Source organism: Balaenoptera acutorostrata, chromosome 9 (genome assembly GCF_949987535.1).
Source record: "Balaenoptera acutorostrata chromosome 9, mBalAcu1.1, whole genome shotgun sequence".
NCBI lineage: Eukaryota > Metazoa > Chordata > Mammalia > Artiodactyla > Balaenopteridae > Balaenoptera > Balaenoptera acutorostrata.
Genome location: NC_080072.1, coordinates 86863532 through 86890260, shown reverse-complemented (window position 1 = coordinate 86890260; position 26729 = coordinate 86863532). Strand labels below are relative to the sequence as shown.

General features: G+C 37.9%; 1 protein-coding gene across 7 annotated transcripts in view; it reads left to right on the top strand.

Annotated features, from left to right (window-relative positions):
• ALKBH8 (alkB homolog 8, tRNA methyltransferase) overlaps positions 1 to 26729 on the top strand; it is a 75089-nt gene that overhangs the window by 10506 nt on the left and 37854 nt on the right. For all 7 annotated transcript variants that reach the window (XM_057553879.1, XM_057553877.1, XM_057553880.1 and 4 more), the window contains exons 4-8: positions 2328 to 2459; positions 3460 to 3555; positions 5336 to 5440; positions 6552 to 6622; positions 25068 to 25174. In XM_057553879.1, the coding sequence (XP_057409862.1) occupies positions 2328 to 2459; positions 3460 to 3555; positions 5336 to 5440; positions 6552 to 6622; positions 25068 to 25174 (511 nt within the window). The remainder of the gene's footprint in view (positions 1 to 2327; positions 2460 to 3459; positions 3556 to 5335; positions 5441 to 6551; positions 6623 to 25067; positions 25175 to 26729) is intronic.

The window sequence follows — 26729 nt, the reverse complement described above, 5'->3', positions numbered from 1 at the left end:
AGGTTCATGATTATGGAGGAGCAGCTTTAGCTACCAAAGATCCCCAAAGCTTTAGAGTGGCGATGTCCAGTAGAACATTCTGTGATGATGGAAATATGTTCATATTTCATATCTGTATTGTCCAACACGATTGTTTGGTTTTTTAATTTAATTTTATTTAAATTAATTAAGTTAACTAATTTAAATAAAAGCTTTGCAGACTGATTTACAGAATTGCTGCAGGGATTATTACATCTTTTCACCACTGAGCCATGGAAATGAGATACATTGAGATGAACTTTGACTTAGACTTCTAATCTCCTCCTATTATATTCATTTGCCACCTATTTAGGCAATTAAAGAGATTTGTTTAGATATGCTGGGAGTGGGTAGGTGAGTAGAATATGATCAAATTTATGTTTTATAAAATAAGTTTCAAAGGAAACTTTAACTCCTTTAAAGATATATTTTAGAAGTTATAATTCTCAGTGTCTATAGGTACTTAATTTTAAAAATTTCTTTAAAAATTTATTTTAATTTATTTATTTTTGGCTGCAATTGTGTCTTCGTTGCTGCACGTGGGCTTTCTCTAGTTGCAGTGAGTGGGGGTTACTCTTCGTTGCAGTGCACGGGCTTCTCACTGTGGTGGCTTCTCTTGTTGTGGAGCATGGGTTCTAGGCGCGCCAGCTTCAGTAGTTGTGGCCCGTGGGCTTAGTAGTTGTGGCTCGCGGGCTCTAGAGCACAGGCTCAGTAGTTGTGGCGCACGGGCTTAGTTGCTCCGCAGCATGTGGGATCTTCCTGGACCAGGGATTGAACCCATGGCCCCTGCATTGGCAGGCGGATTCTTAACCACTGCGCTACTGGGGAAATCCCTATATGTACTTAATTTTAAATCTGACTTAAACTTTCAGATTTTGAAAACTAGATTATTTTCGTATTTTATGTTTGTGATCAGTTTTTGAAAATTGTATGCTTTAGGAATAAGTCTTTTTTTTTTTAAATTGGGGTACAGTTGTTTTACAATGTTGTAAGAATAAGTCTTAATCAAAAAATATTGTCCTTGGGTTTTCCCCCATTCAGCATGTTGAACACTGTAAGAAATTGCATGAAATGAGTTTTGGAGTGTTTTTTATTTGAAATCCTGTATTAGGTCCAGATGTATTTTTTTAATGCATTTTTTATTGAAGTATAGTTGATTTACAAGGTTGTATTAGTGTCTGGTGTACAGCAAAATGATTCAGTTATATATATATATATATATGTATGTATGTGTATATATATGGAAAAGAATATGAGAAAGAATATATATGTGTATATACATATGTATACACACATATATATTCTTTCTCATATTCTTTTCCATAATAGTTTACTACAGGATATTGAATATAGTTCCCTGTGCTATAGTAGGACCTTGTTGTTTATCCATTCTATATATAATAGTTTGCATCTGCTAATCCCAAACTCCCAAAACCATCCCTCTCCCACTGCCCACCCCCCTTGGCAACCAACCACAAGTGCATTCTCTATGTCTGTGAGTCTGTTTCATTTGTGTCATATTTTGGATTCCACATATAAGTGATATCATATGGTATTTGTCTTTCTCTTTCTCACTTACTTCCCTTAGTATTATAATCTCTAGGTGCTTCCATGTTGCTGCAAATGGCATTATTTCATTCTTTTTTATGGCTGAGTAGTATTCCATTGTGTGTGTGTGTGTGTGTGTGTATGTGTGTATTTACCACATCTTCTTTATCCATTCATCTGTCAGTGGACATTTATGTTGCTTCCATGTCTTGGCTATGGTAAATAGTGCTGCTATGAACATTGGGGTGCATGTATCTTTTTGAATTATAGTTTTGTCCTGATGTATGTCCAGGAGTGGGATTGCTGAGTCATATGACAACTCTATATTTAGTTTTTTAAGAAACCACCATACTGTTGTTTTACACTTTTCTATTACTTGACCATAGGAGCAAAAATGAGTATTTAAATTTTTGTATTCAGTATTTAGAATCTAGTTTGTTTATGGAGGTGCATACTGTAGATATTATGAGAAACCTTTTTTCTTAGTGAGATTTAAAAAGTGGCTTAATCGTGTTCAAACAAAATATTTAAGTAAATACTGTTCTATTTGCTATTGGTAATTGCAGTGGATAAAATGTACCATAATTTTTATCTTGGCCTTTATTTTTCTGTTTTTAATATGTTGTGTGCCTTTCAGCATTCTTATTTATAAAAATGAGGTTTGGGGTTTTATGAACTGATAAATGGCTATTGGACAGAATTATTTGTCTATGAGAACTTTAAGTTTTGTATTTCGACTATTTTAATTTCATTTCCCACAGCACAGTGGAAAGAGTTGGGGCTTCAAGCCTTGCCTCCAGGCCTCATGGTAATAGAAGAAATTATTTCTTCTGAGGATGAGAAAATGCTTTTGGAAAGTGTTAACTGGACAGAAGATACAGACAATCAAAATTGTAAGTAAAACTTTAAATCTGGTATTTAAAAGTTTCTGCAAAATGCCTTATCCTCCTTTGGTTTATTAAAACTCTATTTCCTCAAAATTACTGAAAGTACCCTGGATACAATGTTAGGTAAGTCATATCAACAATTCTCAAGAGCATTAATAATAAATAACGTTTATATAGGTATCAATTTAAAACTCCAAACTGATTAATATTTATTAGTCAGCATTTGTGGAACTAACATTTATAAGCTGTTTTATACACAGTTGGTCGTCTGTTCCGTATCCATGAATTCCGTCAACCATGGATTGAAAATATTTGGAAAAAAAAGCAAAATTCCAGAAAGTTCCAAAAAGCAAAACTTGAACTTGCCGCATGTTGGCAACTATTTACATAGCATTTACATTGTTATTTACAACTATTTTACATGGCATTTACATTGTACTAGGTATTGTAAGTAATCTAGAGATGATTTAAAGCATGCTGGAGGATGTGAAAGTTGTATATAGGTTACATGCAAATACTGCACTATTTTATGTAAGAGACTTTTATCGTCCTTGGATTTTGGTATTTGAGGGAACCAATCCCCCAAGGATACCCAGGGACAACCCTATATTGTCTTATTTGGTTCTCTCTACCCTAAGACAAATTTCCTATGAGGAATCAATAGTTCAGTAACATATCATTATAATGTAGTAAGAACCTCCTGGAGAAATTTACAAATCAGTTACTTTGACTCTTTTCCAGATCATTAGCAATCTTGTGAGTGGCAGTGGACATGTTTAGCTCTTTCAGATTGACTGGGTGAAACCCTTAAAAGTTTGTTTCAATTTTAGACTTAAAAGAATAGCAGCTATGAGGTAGAATGTTTCATTTTACTAAAGACAATAATTTAGCAGTTAACAAAAGTTACCATTACTAAACCAATCCTTATTCATAAAGTTGACTTTGAAATATATGAGGAATGAAATTCTTTTTCTCCTATACAGTTTACTCTCTTCTCTTCATACAGTTCAAAAATCCTTAAAACACAGAACAGTAAAGCATTTTGGCTATGAATTCCACTATGAGAACAACCATGTAGATAAAGATAAGCCATTACCTGGGGGTAAGTAATTGTTGTGTTTTTTTTATACATTAAAAAAATTATTTATTTATTTATTTATTTTATTTATTTATTTTTGGCTGCATTGGGTCTTCATTGCTGCACGCAGGCTTTCTCTAGTTGTGGCGAGTTGGGGCTACTCTTTGTTGTGGTGCACGGGCTTCTCATTGCGGTGGCTTTTGTTGCGGAGCATGGGCTCTAGGTGCATATGCTTCACTAGTTGTGGCACATGGGCTCAGTAGTTGTGGCTCGTGGGCTCTAGAGCGCAGGCTCAGTAGTTGTGGCACACAGGCTTAGTTGCTCCGCGGCATGTGGGATCTTCCTGGAACAGGGGTCGAACCCGTGTCCCCTGCATTGGCAGGCGGATTCTTAACCACTGCACCACGAGGGAAACCCAGTAATTGTTAATAAATAATAAGGGCTGGTACAGAAAAAAAATTAATATATTAGGATATCATGGTTGAGATTATTTTTCATATGTCATTTGTAGGTAAACTTATGAAACAGTTGATTAAATTTAAACCATTTTAATTAACTAAATAGTGTAGTTTTGTGTTAAAAATGTTATAATGCAAATAAAGCTAAATTTAATTTCTCTTGAACACTATCCATACTCCCATACTCCTCTTCAGAAGTAGTACCATTAACAGTTTAGTGTATACTATTTCAATCCTTATAAATGAGTTTACATCCAAATAACCTGTAAACGTATATAGGTGTTAACACGTAGTATTACATTGTATGTTATAAATTGTATATTCATATATTACCACATTTTCACAGTATGTCTTAGAGATCTTATATAGGTTTTCATTTTATTGAATGTTCAATAATAGCTTATTCAGTTAATTTCCTTTTGCTAGACATTTAGGTTATTTCTAGTTTTTAGCTTTTACAAGTTGTGCTGTAGTGATCTTTGTACACACGTCTTTCTGCATTAAAGCAAGAGTTGCTCAAGGGAAACTACTAAATTAGAATTGTGTCAGAGTTATGTTCATTTAAAAATGTCAATAGACACTGACAAATTGCACCCTAAAAAAGCTATACCAACATACTCTCACGAAGTGTGTACCTCCTTCCCCCTACCCCTAGCAGCATGTGATATTGTAAAACTTCTAACTTTATAATCACCTGATTACTAGTGAGGTTGACCATTTTTATTTCCTTTTCTGTGAATTCTTTTTCATCTTCTTTACCAGTTTTTTCTAACGGGTGGTCAAATATATTAATAAGAATTTACTGTATAATCAGGATATTAATCCTTTGGTAGAATTCTTTGTTGGAGTTAAATTTATCTGTATTTTTATGACTTTCATCTTATTTAAAGATTTCCTTTGCCTCATGAAATAACATTTATGACTCCAATAAAAGTAAGTTAGTCCCACTTTGAAAAGCATGTTTTTTAAAAAGAAATAATTTAAAATAATTAAATTTAAAGTAAATTAATAATTTAAAATAACAAAAAAGAAAGTGGTCAGGCTAATTTCCAATATATAATATAGTAAATTTTATCATTTTATTTCTGTTTTACAAAATACCAAAATTGTTTTCTGCAAAGTTGTTCTTTTGTACATTTTATTTGATAAAATCAATAAAATAACTTTAAAATTCTTAAAATTTTGTTTTTATTTTACTTTGCTTGTGAGTTTACTATTATGTTTGGATCTGACCACTAAACTAAAAGCTGTGTGATTTTTATCATAGTGACTGTTTTTTCATTCTTGGGTAACATATGCAAAGTAAATATTTTAATATGTTTCACCTTTATGATTACCGGTTTCAGGTCTTCCGGACATTTGTGATAGTATTTTGGAGAAATGGTTGAAGGAAGGTTTCATTAAACATAAACCTGATCAACTGACTGTTAACCAGTATGAACCTGGGCATGGTGAATATTTCTTCTTCTAAAATTCCAGTCATATATTTCATAACTAAGTGGGTTATATAACTCTCTAAGATCAAAGATAGTATTTTTTAGCTGGAACTGACTCTTAATTTGCTTATGTTTGTAACCTGTGTTGATTTCAATCCATTTGCAATTCTACACTCAGTCTCTTGAGGAATTTGCATCTCTAAGTGTAAACAGACACAGTTCCTATTTGTGATTTTTCTTTTGTTCTCCCTCAACATTTTTTTTTTAGAGAGGGAGAAGATTGCTTTAAAAACAAAGGAGGCATGTAAAATGGAAGAAATCAAATAATTTACAGGTACATAGAAGAAGGCTAACTGGTTGGATCATCATGCTCTTCTTTCTCTTCTGTTGAGAATGTGGAAGACAATTCTAGGATGATATTTTAGTAAAAAATCTTTAGGTTATTGATTTTTTGCACTTGTTAGCAGCATCTTCATCTGATATTTGTACTAATCAAATGATATTGAGGGTTTTATTAATGGCAGGAGTTGTGGGGTTTTTTCCTTCTCTGCATTTATCAGGATGTTTTATGATAGCTTATTTACCTATCTGTCTTTCCATTGGTCTATAAGCTCCTTGAGGACAGGGATTGTCTTACTAGCTTTAGGTACTCTCACCATGTAGCAAAGTTCCTTTCAAGTAAGAGATACTCATTTAACATAGATTGAGAGACTGGTGGAAGAAGCCATTAATTATTGGTAAGATTAGTCTTCACACCTGGCTGTTGTTTTTGTTCTACAAGTACTTGGGAATCCAGTATTCAGAGGTCAAAATGACTTTGTTAGTTATCTTTCACAATTCCTCTTGGGCTGGGATTGGGTAAATGTCCTAGTTAAGGAGTGACTCTCAAATCTTGATTTTACAGTCAGGTCACTATAGTGCTTTAACATGAAGTTATACTTTTAGTTTAGACTTAGTTTAATTTTATTCACATTCACCTTAAATGTTTCCTTTTAACTAAAATTACAGTACATTCCTGTTTATCAAATGATGTTTTCACTGTAATACTGTGAGGCTATATTTAGAGTTGTCTTAAATCTACTAAGAGGAAAAATGAAGTGACCTGTTATCCTATCTGCCATCTCAGGAATTCCTGCTCATGTTGACACGCATTCTGCGTTTGAGGATGAGATCGTTTCTCTCAGTTTGGGGGCAGAGGTAAATATTCAAACATTTTTATTAGCTATCAGCAAATGCCTTACCTTATACAATGCCCTTTTCGTAGGATTTCTCACGTTTCTTAATCCAATTGAATTAAGATTTAAAAATGAAATGTAAAGGCACCATTAGCAGTTTCATTTCTTACAGAGTGTGAAATTATCACAGTCTCTTCTTTTAGGTGTCCAAAGTTTTATCTATCAGTTCATCAGATGCCAGGAAAAGTCCTGTAAGTTAATTTTTACACATTTTACTTTTAGAAGTTAAATAAAATCCAGACTTCCATTTTGCAATAATTTACTGTAGCAGCATTGCCATCTAGTGGCTAAAGATAGTAGCTGCAGGCTATAGATAAAAGAAAAGTAAAATGTGTCTGGAATTGTGCTAAACTTTTTCACGTATAGTATATGATTCAGTCCCTTCAACAACTTTGAGCAGTAGAGGGTAATGTCCTTATCTTTACAAATGAAGAATAAGAGGTTCATGTTTATTCATTGACTTGGGTTTTTTTTAATTAATTAATTTATTTATTTATTTTTGGCTGTGTTGGGTCTTCATTTCTGCACGAGGACCTTCTCTAGTTGCGGCGAGCGGGGGCCACTTTTCATCGTGGTGCGTGGGCCTCTCACTGTCATGGCCTCTCTTGTTGCGGAGCACAAGCTCCAGACGCGCAGGCTCAGTAGTTGTGACTCACGGGCCTAGTTGCTCCGCGGCATGTGGGATCTTCCCAGACCAGGGCTCCAACCCGTGTCCCCTGCATTGGCAGGCAGATTCCCAACCACTGTGCCACCAGGGAAGCCCCACTGACTTGTTTTTAATAGTTGTACTTTATTTGAACTGCTAAAGAAACTATCAAAACTGTGATTTAAAGCAGTCCTTGCAAACTGCAGATAGAATTTTAGATAGAAATCAACTTAAAAGCTTTTGAACAGCAAAGGAAACCATAAACAAGATGAAAAGACAACCTCAGAATGTGAGGAAATATTTGCAAATGAAGCAATGGACAAAGGCTTAATCTCCAAAATATACAAACAGCTCATGCAGCTCAATATCAACAAAAAAACAACCCAATTAAAACATGGGCAGAAGACCTAAATAGACATTTCACCAAAGAAGACATACAGATGGCCTAGAGGCACTTGAAAAGATGCTCAACATCTGTAATTATTAGAGAAATGCAAGTCAAAACTACAATGAGGTATCACCTCACATTGGTCAGAATGGCCATCATCAAAAAATCTACAAGCAATAAATGCTGGAGAGGGTGTGGAGAAAAGGGAACCCTTTTGCACTGTTGCTGGGAATGTAAACTGATACAGCCACTGTGGAGACCAGTATGGAGGTTCCTTAAAAAACTAAAAATAGAACTAACATATGATCCAGCAATCCCACTACTGGGCATATACCCTGAGAAAACCATAATTGAAAAGGACACATGTACCCCAATGTTCATTGCAGCACTGTTTACAGTAGCTAGGACATAGAAACAACCAAAATGTCCAATGACATTTCAAGATGTGGTACATATGTACAATGGAATATTATTCAGCCATAAAAAGGAATGAAATTGGGTAATTTGCAGAGATGTGGATGGACCTAGAGTCTGTCATACAGAGTGAAGTAAGCCAGAAAGAGGAAAACAAATATCATATATTAACGCATATATGTAGAATCTAGAAAAATGGTGCAGATGAACCTATTTGCAGGGCAGGAATAGAGATGTAGACATAGAGAACGGACATGTGTTCATGCGGGGGGAGGGGAACATGGGAAGAATTGGGAGATTAGGTTTGACATAAATACACTACCATGTGTAAAATAGATAGCTAGTGGGAACCTGCTGTATAGTTCAAGGAGCTCAGCTCGGTATTCTGTGACGACCTAGATGGGTGGGATGGGGGTGGTGGGAGGGAGGTCCAAGAGGGAGGAGAGGACTTCCCTGATGGCTCAGTGGTTGACAGTCTGCCTGCCAATGCAGGGGACATGGGTTCGAGCCCTGGTCCGGGAAGATCCCACATGCTACGGAGCAGCTGGGCCCGTGCGCCACAACTACTGAGCCTGCGTGCTACAACTCCTGAATCCTGCACGCCTAGAGCCCATGCTCTGCAACAAGAGAAACCACTGCAATGAGAAGCCCGTGTACCGCAACGAGGAGTAGCCCTCGTTCGCCACAACTAGAGAAAGGCCGTGCGCAGCAACGAAGACCCAATGCAGCCAAAAATAAAATAAATAAATAAATTTATTTAAAAAAAAGAGGGAGGAGATATACATATAGCTGATTCACTGCATTGTACAACAGAAACTAACACAACATTGTAAAGCAATTATACTCCAATTAAAAAAAAAGAGAAATCAGAATTTCAAATCTACAAGAATCTTTAAACTATGAGGTTGTTTCAAAATCTGATCTTGTTCCTGGATGCAAGTACTGTTTACTAGTATTTTTTTGCATTTGCTTAGTTCCCATCACTAGCTATAGTGCTTTGGCTTTTTAACTTTTGCTGAGCTTGTGTGATTATGTCGATACTGTGACTACAGAGCTAGTGTATTTGATAAGACAGAACCATCTTATCAACTACATGTGTGGATTCTTATTAAGTGCTTTCAAAAATAATGAGGACAGGAAGGGAAAAGAGCTCTTCTCTGTCTGGTTTATTTTAATTTTACCTCTTATCCTGGCTTGTAGCTTTAGGGGACCAGTAAAGAACATCTTTGTTTTTTCCTCCTGTGTAACCAATTGAGAAATGAAATGAAAGATAAATGAATATCAGATTGTCAACTTAACTACTGAGAAAACATGGAAGATCATGGCTTTGGATCTGTAGCCAAGTGGACTTATTAATAATTCACCTATGAATTAGACATACTGTCCTTTACACTAGTACAACTGGAGACTTTTCCTATAGAGGCAGAGGCTGCCCCTATAACAGAGGACATGAGGAAGCATAAATTAGATTCTGCAAACCAGCGGGATTTGAGAAAGAGAGAGGAAAGGGCTCACCCAAGCAGGTTTGGCTCCAGGCAAACCAATCAGCTGAGGTATGCCTTCTCTCCTGGGGAGTTGGAAGTGAAGGAATGGAGAAAATCGAGGTTTGTTCTTCTTATTACTTTCACTCCTATAGAGATTCTCTCCATTCCTAGGGAAATATAAAAAATGGGGCCTAAGTGTTCCTCCAACACCCTAAAAGTTCATTATATAGTTGTTTTTTTCTGATGTGGACCATTTTTAAAGTCTTTATTGAATTTGTTACAATATTGCTTCTGTTTTATGTTTTCGTTTTTTGGCCACGAGGCATGTGGGATCTTAGCTCCCCAGGACCAGGGATCGAACCCACACCTCCTGCACTGGAAGGTGAAGTCTTAACCACTGGACCACCAGGGAAGTCCCAGTACATAGTTTTTATTTTTTTAATAGATCTTTATTGGGGTATAATTGCTTCACAATACTGTGTTAGTTTCTGTTGTACAACAAAGTGAGTCAACCATATGCATACATATATCCCCATATCCCTTCCCTCTTGAGCCTCCCTCCCACCCTCCCTATCTCACATCTCTGGGTCATTGCAAAGCACCTACCTGATCTCCCTGTGCTATGCTACTGCTTCCCACTAGCTATTTACATTTGGTAGTGTATACATGTCGATGCTACTCTCACTTCGCCCCAGCTTCCCCCTCCCCTCCCTCATGTCCTCAAGTCCATTCTCTATGTCTACGTATTTATTCCTGCCTTGCCACTAGGTTCATCAGTACCATTTTTTTTCCCTTTAGATTCCACATATATGTGTTATCATACGGTATTTGTTTTTCTCTTTCTGACTTGCTTCACTCTGTATGACAGACTCTAGGTCCATCCACCTCACTACAAATAACTCAATTTCATATCTTCTTATGGTTGAGTAATATTCCATTGTATATATGTGCCACATCTTCTTTATCCATTCACCTGTTGATGGACATTTAGGTTGGTTACATGTCCTGGCTATTGTAAATAGTGCTGCAATGAACATTGTGGTGCATGTCTCTTTTTGACTTATGGTTTTCTCAGGGTATATGCCCAGTATTGGGATTGCTGGGTCATAGGATAGTTCTATTTTTAGTTTTTTAAGGAACCTCCATACTGTTCTCCATAGTGGTTGTATCAGTTTGCATTCCCACCAACAGTGGAGGAGGCTTCACTTTTCACCACACCCTTTCCACCATTTATTGTTTCTAGATTTTTTTAAAAATTAATTAATTAATTTATTTATGGCTGTGTTGTGTCTTTGTTTCTGTGCAAGGGCTTTCTCTAGTTGTGGCAAGAGGGGGCCACTCTTCATCGCGGTGCTCAGGCCTCTCACTGTCGCAGCCTCTCTTGTTGTGGAGCACAGGCTTCAGACGCTCAGGCTCAGTAATTGTGGCTCATGGGCCCAGTTGCTCCGCGGCATGTGGGATCTTCCCAGACCAGGGCTCAAACCCGTGTCCCCTGCATTGGCAGGCAGATTCTCAACCACTGCGCCACCAGGGAAGCCCATGTTTCTAGATTTTTTGATAATGGCCATTGTGACTGGTCTGAGGTGATACCTCATTGTAGTCTTGATTTGCATTTCTCTAATAATTTGTGATGTTGATCATCTTTTCATGTGCCTCTTGGCCATCTGTATGTCTTCTTTGGTGAGATGTCTATTTAGGTCTTTCACCCATTTTTTAATTGAATTGTTTGTTTTTTTGATATTGAGCTCCATGTTACTGTTTGTATATTTTGGAGATTAATCCTTTGTCTATTGGTTCATTTGCAAATATTTCCTCCCATTCTGAGGGTTGTCTTTTCATCTTGTTTATGGTTTCCTTTGCTGTGCAAAAGCTTTTAAGTTTCATTAGGTCCCATTTGTTTATTCTTGTTTTTATTTACATTTCTCTAGGACGTGGGTCAAAAAAGATCTTGCTGTGATTTATGTCATAGAGTGTTCTACCTATATTTTCCTCTAAGAGTTTTATAGTGTCTGGTCTTACATTTAGGTCTTTAATCCATTTTGAGTTTATTTTTGTGTATGGTGTTGGGGAGTGTTCTAATTTCATTCTTTTACATGTAGCTGTCCAGTTTTCCCAGCACCACTTATTGAAGAGGCTGTCTTTTCTCCATTGTATATCCTTGCCTCCTTTGTCATGAATTAGGTGACCATATGTGCGTGGGTTTATCTCTGGGCTGTCTATCCTTTACCATTGATCTATGTTTCTGTTTTTGTGCCAGCACCATACTGTCTTGATTACTGTGGCTTTGTAGTATAATTTGAAATTGGGAGCTTGATTCCTCCACTCCGTTTTTCTTTGTCAAGATTGCTTTGGCTATTTGGGGTCTTTTGTATTTCTATATGAATTGTAAAATTTTTTTGTTCTAATTCTGTGAAGAATGCCCTTGGTAGTTTGATAGGGATTGCATTGAATCTGTAGATTGCTTTGGGTAGTATTGTCATTTTCACAATATTGATTCTTCCATTCCAAGAACATGGTGTATTTCTCCATCTGTTTATGTCATCTTTGATTCCTTTCATCAGTGTGTTATAGTTTTCTGAGTAAGTCTTTTGTCTCCTTAGGTAGGTTTATTCCTAGGTATTTTATTCTTTTTGTTGTGATGGTAAATGGGAGTGTTTCCTTAATTTCTGTTTTTGATTTTTTTGTTGTTAGTGTATAGGAACGCCAGAGATTTCTGTGCATTAATTTTGTATCTTGAAACCTTACCAATTTCATTGATTAGTTCTAGTAGTCTTCTGGTTGCATCTTTAGGACTCTCTATGTATAGTATCATATCATCTGCAAACAGTGACAGTTTTACTTCTTCTTTTCCAATTTGTATTCCTTTTATTTCTCTTGCTTCTCTGATTGCCGTGGCTAGGACTTCCAAAACTATGTTGAATAAGAGTGATGAGAGTGGACATCCTTGTCTTGTTGCTGATCTTAGTGGAAATGCTTTCAGTTTTTCACCATTGCTTATGCTGTTTGCTGTGGGTTGGTCATATATGGCCTTTATTATGTTGAGGTAGGTTCCCTCTATGCCCATTTTCTGGGGAGTTTTTATCATAAATGGGTGTTGAATTTTGTCAAAAGCTTTTCTGCATCTATTGAGATGATCGTATGGTTTTTATTTCTTAATTTGTTAATATGGTGTATCACATTGATTGATTTGTGTATATTGAAGAATCCTTGCATCCATGGGATAAATCCTACTTGATCATGGTGTATGATCCTTTTAATATGTTGTTGGATTCTGTTTGCTAGTATTTTGTTCAGGATTTTTGCATCTATGTTCATCAGTGATTTTGGTCTATAATTTTCTTTTTTTGTGATATCTTATTCTGGTTTTCGTATCAGGGTGATGGTGGCTTCGTATAATGAATTTGGGAGTGTTCCTCCCTCTGCAATTTTTTGGAAGAGTTTTAGAAGGATGGGTGTTAGCTCTTCTCTAAATGTTAGATGGAATTCGCCTTTGGAGCCATCTGGTCTTGGACTTCTGTTTGTTGGAAAATTTTAAATTATGGTTTCAATATCATTACTTGTGATAGGTCTGTTTATATTTTCTAATTCTTCCTGGTTTAGTCTTGGAAAATTGTACCTTTCCAAGAATTTGTCCATTTCTTCGTGGTTGTCCATTTTATTGGCATATAGTTGTTTGTAGTAGTCTCTTATAATCCTTTGTATTTCTATGGTGTCAAATGTGATTTATCCTTTTTCATTTCTAATTTTATTGATTTGCGTCCTCTCCCTTTTTTTCTTGATGAGTCTGGCCTTATCAATGTTGTTTATCTTCTCAAAGAACCAGCTTTTAGTTTTATTGATCTTTGCTATTGTTTTCTTCATTTCTATTTCATTTATTTCTGCTCTGATCTTTATGATTTCTTTCCTTCTACTGACTTTGGGTTTTCTTTGTTCTTCTTTCTCTAGTTGCTTTAGGTATAGGGTTAGATTGTTTATTTGAGATTTTTCTTGTTTCTTGAGGTGAGATTGAATTGCTATAAACTTCCTTCTTAGAACTGATTTTGCTGTGTCCCGCAGGTTTTGGGTCGTTGTGTTTTCGTTGTCATTTGTTTCTATGTATTTTTAAATTTCTTCTTTGACTTCTTCAATGATCTCTTGGTTATTTAGTAGTGCACTGTTTAGCCTCCATGTATTTATGTTTTTTACAGTTTTTTTCCTGTAATTGATTTCTAATCTCATAACGTTGTGGTCAGAAAAGATGCTGCATACGATTTCAATTTTCTTAAATTTTCAGAGTCTTGATTTGTGTCCCAAGATGGGATCTGTCCTGGAGAATGTTCCGTGTGCACTTGAGAAGAAAGTGTATTCTGCCACTTTTGGGTGCAATGTTCTATAAATATCAGTTAAATCTATCTGGTATATTGTGTCATTTAAAGCTTGTGTTTCCTTATTTATTTTATGTTTGGATGATCTGTCCATTGGTGTAAGTGGGGTGTTAAAGTCCCCCACTATTATTGTGTTACTATTTCCCCTTTCATGGTTGTTAGCATTTGCCTTATGTATTGAGGTGCTCCTATGTTGGGTGCATAAACAGTTACAATTGTTATATCTTCTTTTTTAGATTAATCTCTTGATCATTATGTAGTGTCCTTCCTTATCTCTTGTAACAGTCTTTATTTTATAGTCTATTTTATCTGATATGAGTATTGCTACTCCAGCTTTCTTTTGATTTCCATTTGCATGGAATATCTTTTTCCGTCCCTTCACTTTCAGTCTTTATGTGTCCCTAGGTCTGAAGTGGGTCTCTTGTAGACAGTGTATATGGGTCTTGTTTTTTGTATCCATTCAGCCAGTCTGTGTCTTTTGGGGGGGGGCCTTTAATCTATTTACATTCAAGGTTATTGATATGTATGTTTCTATTACCATTTTCTTAATTGTTTTGGGTTTGTTTTTGTGGGTCTTTTTCTTCTCGTGTTTCCCACCTAGAGAAGTTTCTTTAGCATTTGTTGTAAAGCTGGTTTGGTGGTGCTGAATTCTCTTAGCTTTTGCTTTTCTGAAAAGCTTTTGACTTCTCCATTGAATCTGAATGAGATCCTTGCCAGTAGAGTAATCTTGGTTTTAGGTTTTTCTCTTTCATCACTTTAAGTATTTCCTGCCACTCCCTTCTGGCCTGCAGAGTTTATGCTGAAAAATCCGCTGATAACCTTATTGGGATTCCTTTGCATGTTATTTATTGTTTTTCCCTTGCTGCTTTTAATATTTTTTCTTTGAATTTAATTTTTGTTAGTTTGATTAATATGTGTCTTGGTGTGTTTCTCCTAGGGTTTATCCTGTATGGACTCTCTGTGCTTCCTGGACTTAGGTGACTATTTCCTTTCCCATGTTAAAGAAGTTTTCAACTATAATCTCTTCAAATATTTTCTCAGACGCTTTCTTTTTCTCTTCTTCTTCTGGGACCCTATAAGTTGAATGCTGGTGCATTTCGTGTTGTCCCAGAGGTCTCCGAGATTGTCTTCAATTCTTTTCATTCTTTTTTCTTTATTCTGCTCCTTGGCAGTTATTTCCACCATTTTGTCTTCCAGCTTACTTATTCGTTCTTCTACCTCAGTTATTCTGTTATTGATTCTGTCTAGTGTATTTTTCATTCCAGTTATGTTGTTCATCTTTGTTTTTTTGTTCTTTAATTCTTCTAGATCTTTGTTAAACATTTCTTGTATTTTCTCAATCCGTGTCTCCATTCTATTTCTGAGATTCTAGATCATGTTTACTATCATTACTCTGAATTCCTTTTCAGGTAGATTGCCTATTTCCTCTTCATTTATTTGGTCTTGTAGGTTTTTACCTTGCCCCTTCATCTGTGACATATTTTTTTGCTGTCTCATTGGGTTTTTTTTCCCTTTTTTTAATGAGTGTGATTGTGTTCCTGTCTTCCTGGTTGTTTGGCCTGTGGCTTCCAACACTGCAGTTTGTAGGCTGTTGGATAGAGGTGGGTCTTGGTGCTGAGGTGAGGACCTCTGGGGGACCTCACTCTGATGAATATTCCCTGGGGTCTGAGGTTCTCTGTTAGTTCAGTGGTTTGGACTCAGAGCTCCCACTACAGGAGCTTTGGCTCGACCCCGGCTCATGAACCAAGATCCCACAAGTTCTGAGGGATGGTAAAAAAACAGTAGAAAAAAGGTGGGAATGGCCTTGGCTGTGGAGGGTGGGGCCTAAGCAGGGGTGATGTTTGGGCAGTGAGTGGGCCTATGCTTAGGACCAACAGGGCTGGGAAAGGCTGTGGTGGGGTGAGGTGTGTGGCTTAGGCTCAACAGAGCAGAAGGGGCTCAGGAGTGCCTCCTGCCCCTGGTCTCAGAGGGTGGGGGACCCCCCCCCGGGACCCCAACAGGCTTCCTGGGCTTGAGTGGGTGGGGCAAACGCCCTCCGCTCCTCTCCTGCTCCTCCGGTCCCGGAGGTCCCTTTCCACCTGCCTCTGCTGATTTCCCTGGCCTCCCTCGTATGCCCCCAGGGCCCATGAGGCCTGGAGGGGGCTTTGGAGGGCGGGGGACTGGCCTGGGAGGTCAGCAGGCTCCCTGTGCCCAAGTGGGAGGGACAAATGCCCTCTGCTCCTTTCCTGCTCCTCTGGTCCTGAGGGCTCCTCCTGCCTGCCTATCCTTCTCTCCCAGCCTCCCTCCTACTCCCCCAGGACCAACCCAGCCTGGAGGGGACCTCTGAGGGCGTAGGACCTGGCCTGAGAACCGGGCAGATTTCCCCAGCCAATGCGGTAGGGGAAATGCTGGGCCCACTCCCCCCTGATCCGAGCCCCTGAGGGTCCCTCCAGGTGTGGGAACCCCTCTCCCCTCTCAGCCACCCCTGTCCAACCTCCACTTCTCCTGCCCGCCTCAGTCCCCCCACATCCTACCATCCTCCTTGGGTGTTGGGCTCCCCGACCAGAGTCCGGCAGGTGCCCCAGTTGTGGGGAGACGCGAACTCTGCATCTTCCCACACCACCATCTTGACTCTGCCCCCCTCTATAGTTTTTAATTAAAACTTGTAAAGAGGGGAGAACTTACCTCTAGTTGCACTGAAAATCTGCTGTAATTGTTATCTCCATTTGGTGTCTCTGGAAGCATATTCTTTTTTTTCCAGTTTTTTTTTAAAAATTGAAGTATAATTGACTTACAGTATTATATTAGTTTCAGGTGTACAGGATAGTAATTTGATATTTTTATACGTTGGAAGAGGATTACCATGATAAGCCTAGTTACCATATGTTGCGATACAGAATATAGTCAATAATATTGTAATGCTATACATTATATCCCCATGACTAATTTATTTTGTAAGTTTGGAAGTTTGTACCTCCTAATCTCCCTAACCTATTTCACTCATCCTTCCATCCACCTCCCCATTGGAACCACCAGTTCTCTGTATCTGAGTCTGCTTCTGTTTTGTTATGTTTTTTCATTTGTTTTGTTTTTTTTTAGATTCCACATACAAGTGAGATCATAACATCTTACAGAAAAACCCAAACGAACTTTTTTGGCCAACCCAATATTTGTCTTTCTTGTCTGACTTATTTCACTTAGCATAATACACTCTAGGTTCATCCCTGTTGTCGCAAATGGCAAAATTTCCTCCTTTTTTATGGCTGAATAATGTGTGTGTGTATGTGTGTGTGTGTGTTTGTGTGTGTGTGTGTATCTCACATTTTCTTCATCCATTAATGGACATTTAGGTTGCTTCCATGTCTTGGCTGTTGTAAATAATGCACATGAGGGAGCACATATCTTTTCAAGTTAGTGTTTATTCCTTTGAATAAATACCCAGAAGTGGAATTGTTGGATCATATAGTAGTTCTATTTTTAATTTTTTGAGGAACTTTCATACTGTTTTCCTCAGTGGCTGAACCAATTTACATTCCTACCAACAGCACGCAAGGTTGCATTTTTCCCATATCCATGCCAACACTTGTTATTTCTTTTCTTTTTGATAATCGCCATTCTGACAGGTGTGAGGTGATACCTCATTGTGTAGCAATCACCTATTCTATGCTAGGCCTGAGGTAGGTACTATAGTAAGTAAGTTTTTCCTTATGAGGAATAGCCAGGTCCTCAGGAATAGATATACATATGACTACTATTGTTCTTGTTGTGCTAGCTGTCTTATTTTGCTTATCTGTGTATATGAATCTGGTGATTTATTTTGCTTAAGGAGGAAAGCCCAGGACATAAATAAATGGAATTTAGGAAGCCTTCTCTCCAAAAATGTAAGATACACCACCTATTTTTTCAAATATATTATTTATGATGAATTTATTCATTCATTTATTCACCCCAAAATATTTGTGGAATATAATCTACTAGACAGAATCTAACAAGTAAATAAGGATAAAATCCAAAAAAAAATTTTTTTTTTAAAGATCTTTTTTTTTTTTAAGGAACTCCTTTATTTATTTATTTATTTTTTGGCTGTGTTGGGTCATCTTCGTTTCTGTGCAAGGGCTTTCTCCAGTTGCGGCAAGCGGGGGCCACTCCTCATCGCGGTGCGTGGGCCTCTCACCATCGCGGCCTCTCCTGCTGCAGAGTGCAGGCTCCAGACGCGCAGGCTCAGCAGCCGTGGCTCACGGGCCTAGTCGCTCCGCCACATGTGGGATCCTCCCAGACCAGGGCTCGAACCCGTGTCCCCTGCATTGGCAGGCAGATTCTCAACCACTGTGCCACCAGGGAAGCCCCCAAAATTTTTTATTTAAGCTAAAATGTTTCATTACCTATGTAGCCTTATCACGTACAAAGGAAAACTTAATTTTACTGAGGTGGTTTGTGACTGATCTTGCTTTGAGAGTCCTTTTTTGGATGGTGGTGGATTTCACTTCACAGTACCTACAAACAAATGAAGCCACAGTGTGATAAATGAGAGCTGATAGCAAGTGGTCTTAGTGCAGACACATAAGCATGATCATATTATCTCATAGGTGTTTAAGCTATTGAATATTCAGTGATGGCTAAAGTGCCTCTAATTGGGCATCTGTTCATTTTCAAGCTTATTTTTCTGTTTTGCAATGTATATTTTGCTCTCTTTTATGGCATTTGGCAATGTGCTTAGACCATTAAACTAAAAGATGCCTTCTCTTTTAATTTTACATTCTTCTTGAGCTCAGCCAGATAAAACCATTGAAAATCATCTGTATTTGGGGGTGAAGAGGAAGAGAGGGCAGAATCTATTATTCAGCTGTTGAGACCTAGTTTTGTAAGGTAGAGTTGTGTTTGAAAGGTGGAATTTGCTGACGTTGTGCTCTAGAGTAGATTTGTTTGTGGTGTTTTCTTATAAACTTTTAATCGGATCTAATTTTGCTTGTTTCACATAGGCAATACTGTAGACAAGTTCCCAGGTATGTCCCCTAAATGTATTCATGGTATCTGATCAACTAGGAAAGTTTTCACACTAGAAACATCAAATGATGCTCAGCTTCTTACACCATCTCTCAGAAGCAGTGAGAAATAAGTTCCTTGGGCCCCAGTGATATTTAGCTGCTGCATCTACTACTTGCAGATCACTGTTATATGCCATAAGGTACCATCTCAACTTCATGCATGAGATTTTTTTCCCCCTCTTGATAAGACTATTAAGGCCTGTACTTTAGGAAATTGCTTCTGGCTGTAGGACAAGGGAGCAGAGCTCGTTTTCTTTGTTTAGTCATTTTCACATGGGAGGTCCTATGTCCTGTGTATTGATTCCAGAGTGTGTTGTTACTGCCATTGTCTCCTTCCTTTGAGTTTCACAAGACTTGGTAATCTTGAGATTCCAGTTTTCAAAGAATTTAGCAAATGAATTCATGGCTCCTAGTGTTGGGAAACTGGTTTGTTGTGGTCCTTGATTTTAACTTTTCTTAAAGGATGGAAACTAAGCAGACTTATGTAGTATAGGTAGGAGATTTAAAGGTCACTGACAGCAGCTGTTGGTCTCCAACACATCCTAGGCAAAATTCCTATTAATTCCTCTGCTTTGGAAAAATATGGTATACCACAAGCTTCTCTTTCAGCTACTTTTCAGCTTAGGAAAATATACTTCTGGGAGTATCATCTTTTGTAGAGGGACAAAAAGTTATATTTGTTTTACTAAAAATGTTCAGGGTTCCTCTTCTCCCTCACAGTGGACTAGTTATCTCATGATATGGTGGGATTCTATATTTATAAATCCAGGGAATGTATGTTAACAGACATTTTTGATATTGTTGTATTTCTTCCTTTGGAAGTAGTTTGTAGCTTCAGTCTTGTATCCTTGCAGTTGTGTCTGTCTCCCTTTTTTCTTTTCTCCTTTCTCACGTGTCCAAACATGGCAGACATGGCCATGATGAGGTACGTGGAATCACTTGTTTGCTATTTAAAATAAAAAGCAAACTTACTTCATTTTGTTACTGAACCAAACTTGGGTCTGCTTGCCCGCATGCAGTAAAGCCAATCTACTGACACTGGATTGTGGTGAGGGAAAGGGCAGCATTTATTGTAAAGGTGCTAATACAAGGAGGATGGGTGGCTCATGCTCTAAAACCCTAAAGTCTCCGAAGGGTTTCAGAAAAGCTTTTTTAAAGGCAAGGTGAGGGAGGGGTGTCCCAGGATATGTGATCAGCTTCTGCACAATTCTCTGATTGATTGATGGTGATCAATCCTTAGGTGCCAGACGGTTTGGAGGCTACGTGCTCATAATCATTAAGTAGTTAATTTCTTCCTTTGGTGGTGGTTTTAGCATGTAAAAAACTCAGGAAATATGTGTCAGATACTATTATCTTGGTACTTCAGAGAGGAGCTAAGGCAGAGGATATGGGGGAGGGGTCTGTCCCAGGAAGCCCCCATAGGGTCCTGCTCAGTTACAGGTGGGTCCATTTAGGGCAATATTTAGATTTGGCAGGCTATGGGAAACAGGTGGACTTCTTTCTAGTCTGCTAAATTCTCAGGTATGAAATATTTTCTCCAGCTAAGTATAGTCACTTCTGTCCTCTCAGCTTTCATCATTCTGTATAAATCACACATCATTCTTTACCTCTTATTGTCCCTTGTTGATATACCCTCAAGGGTTTCAAAAGGTTAAAGGTCTCAGCCTATTTTTAACCAATAAGGATCAGGATTAAGTTTGTCTTCTTTCTCAGAAGTGTTCCCAGTAGCAATATATTTTTTCATTTTCCTGTTTAGCCAACATGGAGGAGATCTGTTTCATGTACTTTCTGTTATGCATCTTATCTTTTTTTTCTTTTCTTTTCTTTTTTTTTTTTGGCTGTGCCATGTGGCATGTAGGATCTTAGTTCCTCGACTGGGGATTGAACCTGTGCCCCCTGCATTGGGAGCCCAGAGTCCTAACCACTGGACCGCCAGGGAAGTCCCTGCATCTTATCTTTACTTGAGTAAATACTTGAGTGATAGCTGTGTCTGGGTTTTTTTTTCTGTTGTATTTTGGTTGTGTTAAAGGTTTTATAAGATCAGAATGTCTAGGGTTTTTGTTTGTTTGCTTTGAACTGAACATTATCCTCAGTCACACCCCATTGTTGCAGGAGAAGGGGGTGTGAGAGAATGGTCATGTCCCAGGTCTTGGGTGAGTTCCTGGGATGGGCTACCAAGTGAGGATTCTTGGCTTCCCGTAGGAAAGAATTCTAGGGCGAGCCATAGTAAATGAAAGTTTGTTTAGAGAGAGACACATTCCATAGACAGAATGTAGTCAGTCTCAGAAGGTGAGACCTGGGTCCCAGGCTGTGGGGGTGGTTAGTTTTTATGGGCTAGGTAATTACATATGCTAACGAGTGGGAGGAATATTCTGTTTGGAGAAGGGATGGAGAGTTCCAGGAACTGGGCCACAGCCCACTTTTTGGCCTTTTATGGTCAGCCTGGGAACCATCATTGTGCCTATGGGTGTGTCATTTAGCATGCTAATGCGTTACAGTAAGCTAATGCATTATAATAAGGCTCAAGGTCTACTGAAGTCAAATCTTCTGCCATCTTGGGCCTAATTGGTTATAACCAATTAGGCAGATTAGTTTTTATTGTATCCTCAATGGCTGTGTCATTCTTTTAATGATTGTGCCCCTGCCCCCTTCCCTCTTGTCTTACCATGAGCTTGCTGGGAACTTGATCTTTGACTCTGCCATCTCAGAAAATAAAGAATATAGGTAAAGCAAAAAAGAATAATTGGAAAAAGCTCCTGTGGAGCAAAGCTGTCACAGGGCAGAATGATTCAGCAGTTGCTGGCAAGCATTATTTATTGTGAATCCTTAGTGAATTTTTGAAAAAAAATCTTTTTTTTTTTTTGGCCTTTAACAAGCATTATATATTTTTAAAATATATTTATTTATTTATTTATTTTTGGCTGTGTTGCATCTTTGTTGCTGCGCATAGGCTTTCTCTAGTTGCAGTGAGTGAGGACTACTCTTCATTGCGGTTCATGGGCTTCTCATTGCAGTGGCTTCTCTTGTTGCAGAGCATGGGCTGTAGGCACGCGGCCTTCTGTAGTTGTGGCACGTGGGCTCAGTAGTTGTGGCTCGCGGGCTCTAGAGCGCAGGCTCAGTAGTTGTGGTGCACAGGCCACTGCTCCGTGGCATGTGGGATCTTCCTGGACCAGGGATTGAACCCATGGCCCCTGCATTGGTGGGCGGATTCTTAACCATTGGGCCACCAGGGAAGTCCCACAAGCATTATATTTCAGATACAGATACTGTGATGATATTGATAATACTTTATTTTTATGATGGAATATTTTAAGGAAAATTTGATTTTCATAGAAAATGTACATTTAATTTTATAAATAAGAGTCATTTCCTTAAATTCACAAAAACTCCCCAGAGAGGGGAGAGAGTCTGGAAATGGAGTTAATAATTAATCATGCCTACATGAGGAAGCCTCCATTAAAAATCCCAGTAGTATAGAGAGATTCCAGGTTGATGAACACGTGGAGGTGCTGGGAGAGTGGTGTGCCCAGAGAGGGCATGGGTGTTCTGTACTCCTTACCTTGTCCTATACATATCTTGCATCTGATGTTCATCTGTATGCTTTATCGTATTCTTTTATAATAAACTAATAAACAGTAAGTAAACTGTCTTCCTGAGTTCTGTGAGCTTCTCTAGTAAATCAATAATGATCATCAATAATAATCATTAATAGGTATTCTGTACATTTTTTAACATAATTCCCATAACATTTGGATTATTTGGTAGTGTATTTTTCTTCCTTGAAACTTGGCTTTTATATTTCAGCAAAATGTTTCCACATTAATTAGTGTCATGTTTGTATTTGTCTTGTCAGTTCTAATCATTTGTTTAAACTGAGATTTCCCTATTTAAAAATCATTACTCTGTTGATAGGAGAGGATGTGTTTGAATTTCACAAATATATATGTATTTTGTATTTTTAAAACATGTGGAATATTAATTAGCCAGAAACTGTAATCTCTAGGTGGGCAGAGAATATGTCTCTTATTCACCATTGGAGTCTTTGATGCCTCACACAGTGATTAATAAATATTTGTCTAATGAATGAGTTATAGTCTAGTCTCTCAGAATATTTTCCCATCAAGGGTTTTCACCCAGACAGTTTTCATTCCTTTAAGCCACAGCTGATCATCTCTAATAATGTAATTAATAAATACGCTATTATTTTTTCTTATGTGTGGACCTTAGTGTCTATTCAGAAAATTGAAGCCTATATATAATGGCTTAAAAATGGGCCACAGTGGGGTTTTCTCCCCTTTTCCCAACATTTTATTATGAAAATTTTCATACCGTAAAGTTGATAGTATTATACAGTAAATCCCTATATACTCACCACCTGATGCTACAGTTAACATTTTAATATACTTGCCTTATTAAATATCTATTCATCTAACTACCCTCTGTCTGTCTGTCAGTCCATCTTCTTTTATTTATACGTTTCAGGGAAGTTTCACGCCCAGAACTTCAGAATTTATCTACAGTGTTTATAAAATAGAATGCTTTTGGAGTATGACTATTTGAAATTATATGTCATCATTTGGAACAGATAATTGTTTGGAAAATTAAATTCTATCATCTTTATTTTCCATACTTAGATTGGAATGGCAGATGAGAAGGGGAAAAAACCAGCTTAGATCTGTATAATTTTGTATAGTTTACAAAGAATTTTCATGTGCATTATCTAACTTGATCCAATATTATTATTAATAATAGTAGGTAACAGTTACTGAATGCTTTCTTTGGTGCCAGGTACTGTGCTAAGTTTACCTTTAGTGAAGGTACTATGCTAAATTATGTTCATCCCACTGATATTTGGTTGTCATATTTATTTTTCAGATGGATTGATTTGTTCATTTAAATATTTTTTTTTTTTTTTTTTAGGATTTTCTTATTTATTTATTTATTTATTTATTTATTATTTTTGTCTGTATTGGGTCTTCGGTTCGTGCGAGGGCTTTCTCCAGTTGCGGCAAGCGGGGGCCACTCTTCACCGCGGTGCGGGGACCGCTCTTCATCGCGGTGCGCGGGCCTTTCTCTATCGCGGCCCCTCCCATTGCGGGGCACAGGCTCCAGACGCGCAGGCTCAGCAACTGTGGCTCACGGGCCCAGCTGCTCCGTGGCATGTGGGATCTTCCCAGACCAGGGCTCGAACCCGTGTCCCCTGCATTAGCAGGCAGATTCTCAACCACTGCGCCACCAGGGAAGCCCTCATTTAAATATTTTTTAGCCCTGTCACACGCCTTTTTTAAATTCACATTTGTTAGCTGCTGCTATGTTTAGACTGAAGTCATCAGTGTTTGGGTTCCTGAGCACAAAAACATTTTCTTGGCTGTTGTACCTTTATATGTTGCTATTTATAATATTTGATCGTAATTTAGGAAGAATTGCTGAAAATCCTCCTGTGTTCTTTGTTTATCTCTTGTAAATCAGTCTCTAAAATCCAAAATGTTGCATGACTTTAAAGGCAAAATGGATTATATGAGAATCTGCATCTAATAGTTACTTTCCCTTATATTATGAATTATTAATATTTCTATGAATAACAACAGTGTTTTTTGTATTTATGATGTGCCAGATACTGTAATTTATATCCATTTAACAATCCTGTAAGAGTTGAAGAAACTGGACACAGAAGGGTTAAATGACTTGTCCTGAGTCATATGGCCAGTAAATGAAAAAGCCAGGATATGAATGTATCAGCTCCTAAGTCCTTGTGTTTGACCACTACCCTAGTGTTTTGCATAGTATATGTATGCTCCTCAGACCATCCGCATCATAATTTCCTTAGGTGACTGTTAGAAATGCAGATTCCTGAGCCTCATGATACACCTACTGAGTCTCTCTGTGGATTAAATATATTTTTTAGTCATTCAGTTGATTCTTATGTACACTAAAATTTGAGAACCTCTGTGCTATGCCATCCTATAAGCATTACCATGTTTTAATCTCTTATTAGCCTAGAAAGATAGCCAGAATCAATGAATCGTTCTTATTCTTGGAGTACATGACATTTTGGATTGATCTTTATGCTTTTGTCTTTAATTCAAGATTGTCATGGATTTTAAGCACCCAGGTGGTGTCACAGTGCCCATTATGCTGCCTTGTAGGAGTTTGCTGGTGATGACAGGAGAATCTAGATACCTTTGGACCCATGGGTATGTACTGAAATGACCTTGATGACAGGATACCTTTTGCTTTGTGGGAGTTCTCATTCTTTTCTTCCTGAGCCACCAGAACCATGCTCCAGGCTTGCACATTGAGGTTTCTGGGTTTAAAACCCCAGGGACATCTATGGCTTTTTTTAAACTTTTTATTTTGGAAAAAATTCAAATTTAAAGAAAAGTTGTAAGCATAGTATGGTGAATTCCCTTCACCTTTCATATAGATTTACCAATTGTGAATATTTTGCTGTGCGTTTTCTCTCTCACATGTTATCATTATTATTATTTTTGCTGAATCGTTTGAGAGTAAGTTGCAGCCATCATGACTCTTTACCCTTACATGCTTCATTGTATATTTTTAAAGAGCAAGGACATTGTCTGTATCAGGGGTTGGCAAACAATGGCTCGTGAGTCAAATTCAGCCCTTATTTTTACAAAACTCTTGAGCTAAAAATGGTTTTACATTTTTAAGGGGTTGTAAAGAACAAAAACAAAAAAGAATATGTGGTAGAGACTGTATGTGGCCCTCTGTGCCTAAAATATTTACTATCTGGCCCTGTTACAGAAAAAGTTTGCCAGGCCCTGTTTTATGAAACTGCAGTGTAAGCCTCAAATTCAGGAAATTCAACATTGTAAAATACTCTTATCATACTCTTATACAATCCATCGTGAAATTGTGCTAGTTGTACTTTATAGTATTGTCAAAGAAAAACCAGACCCTGACAGTAGTTAAAGCAGCAAAACCAGATTTTACTCAGGAACTATTGCAGCAGGGGAAAAGAGACTTCAGTATAGGAGTGGGCTCAATTTCAATACAAAAAGGAGAAATGGAGTTTTATAGGCAAGGAGCCTGGGGTTGGGAATGGGGCAGTGTGGGTGGATAGAAAACTACTAAGAGGAAACATCAATGGTAAGGGGGAATTCTGGCTAAACCAACCATAGGATTCTTGCTGAAGGCAGGCCAGTATGATCAGACATCACCTGGGGGAAACATGCGGGTAAGGAATTTGGTCAGATATCAAGGATGATCAGATATCGAGGGTGGGGGATTTGGGCCAAACTGACTTAGCAGGATTCTTGCTAAAATGGGGCTAGATCTAGAACATACCCAAGGATAGGGCCTATTTGGGCTCAGAGGAACCCGACTAAAGTTTGGTCATGGAGAGAATCTGTCAGTACCTCTTGGTAAGTTTTCCCTCTGATCTAGGATGTGGCCCATTAACCTGCATTACACTTAGTTGTCAATTCTCGTTAGTCTTCTTTAATTTGAAACAATTCCTCAACTTTTCTTTGTCTTTCATGATGTTTATGCTTTTAAGAAGGCCAGTTGTTTTACAGAATGACCCTCAATTTGAGTTTGTTTGATTGAATCTAATCTGAAAGAAATGGCTTATTCACTTTTGGCAGGAATAAATCCTTAGCCTTTTTAGGTGGAAGCATCACACTGCTAAAATTTACATAAATTGTCACTTAAAATACTTCTGAGCTCTGTACTTATTAATACTGCCCTGGTTGGAGATTTTAGCTGATGCATTTTTATAAAAATTCA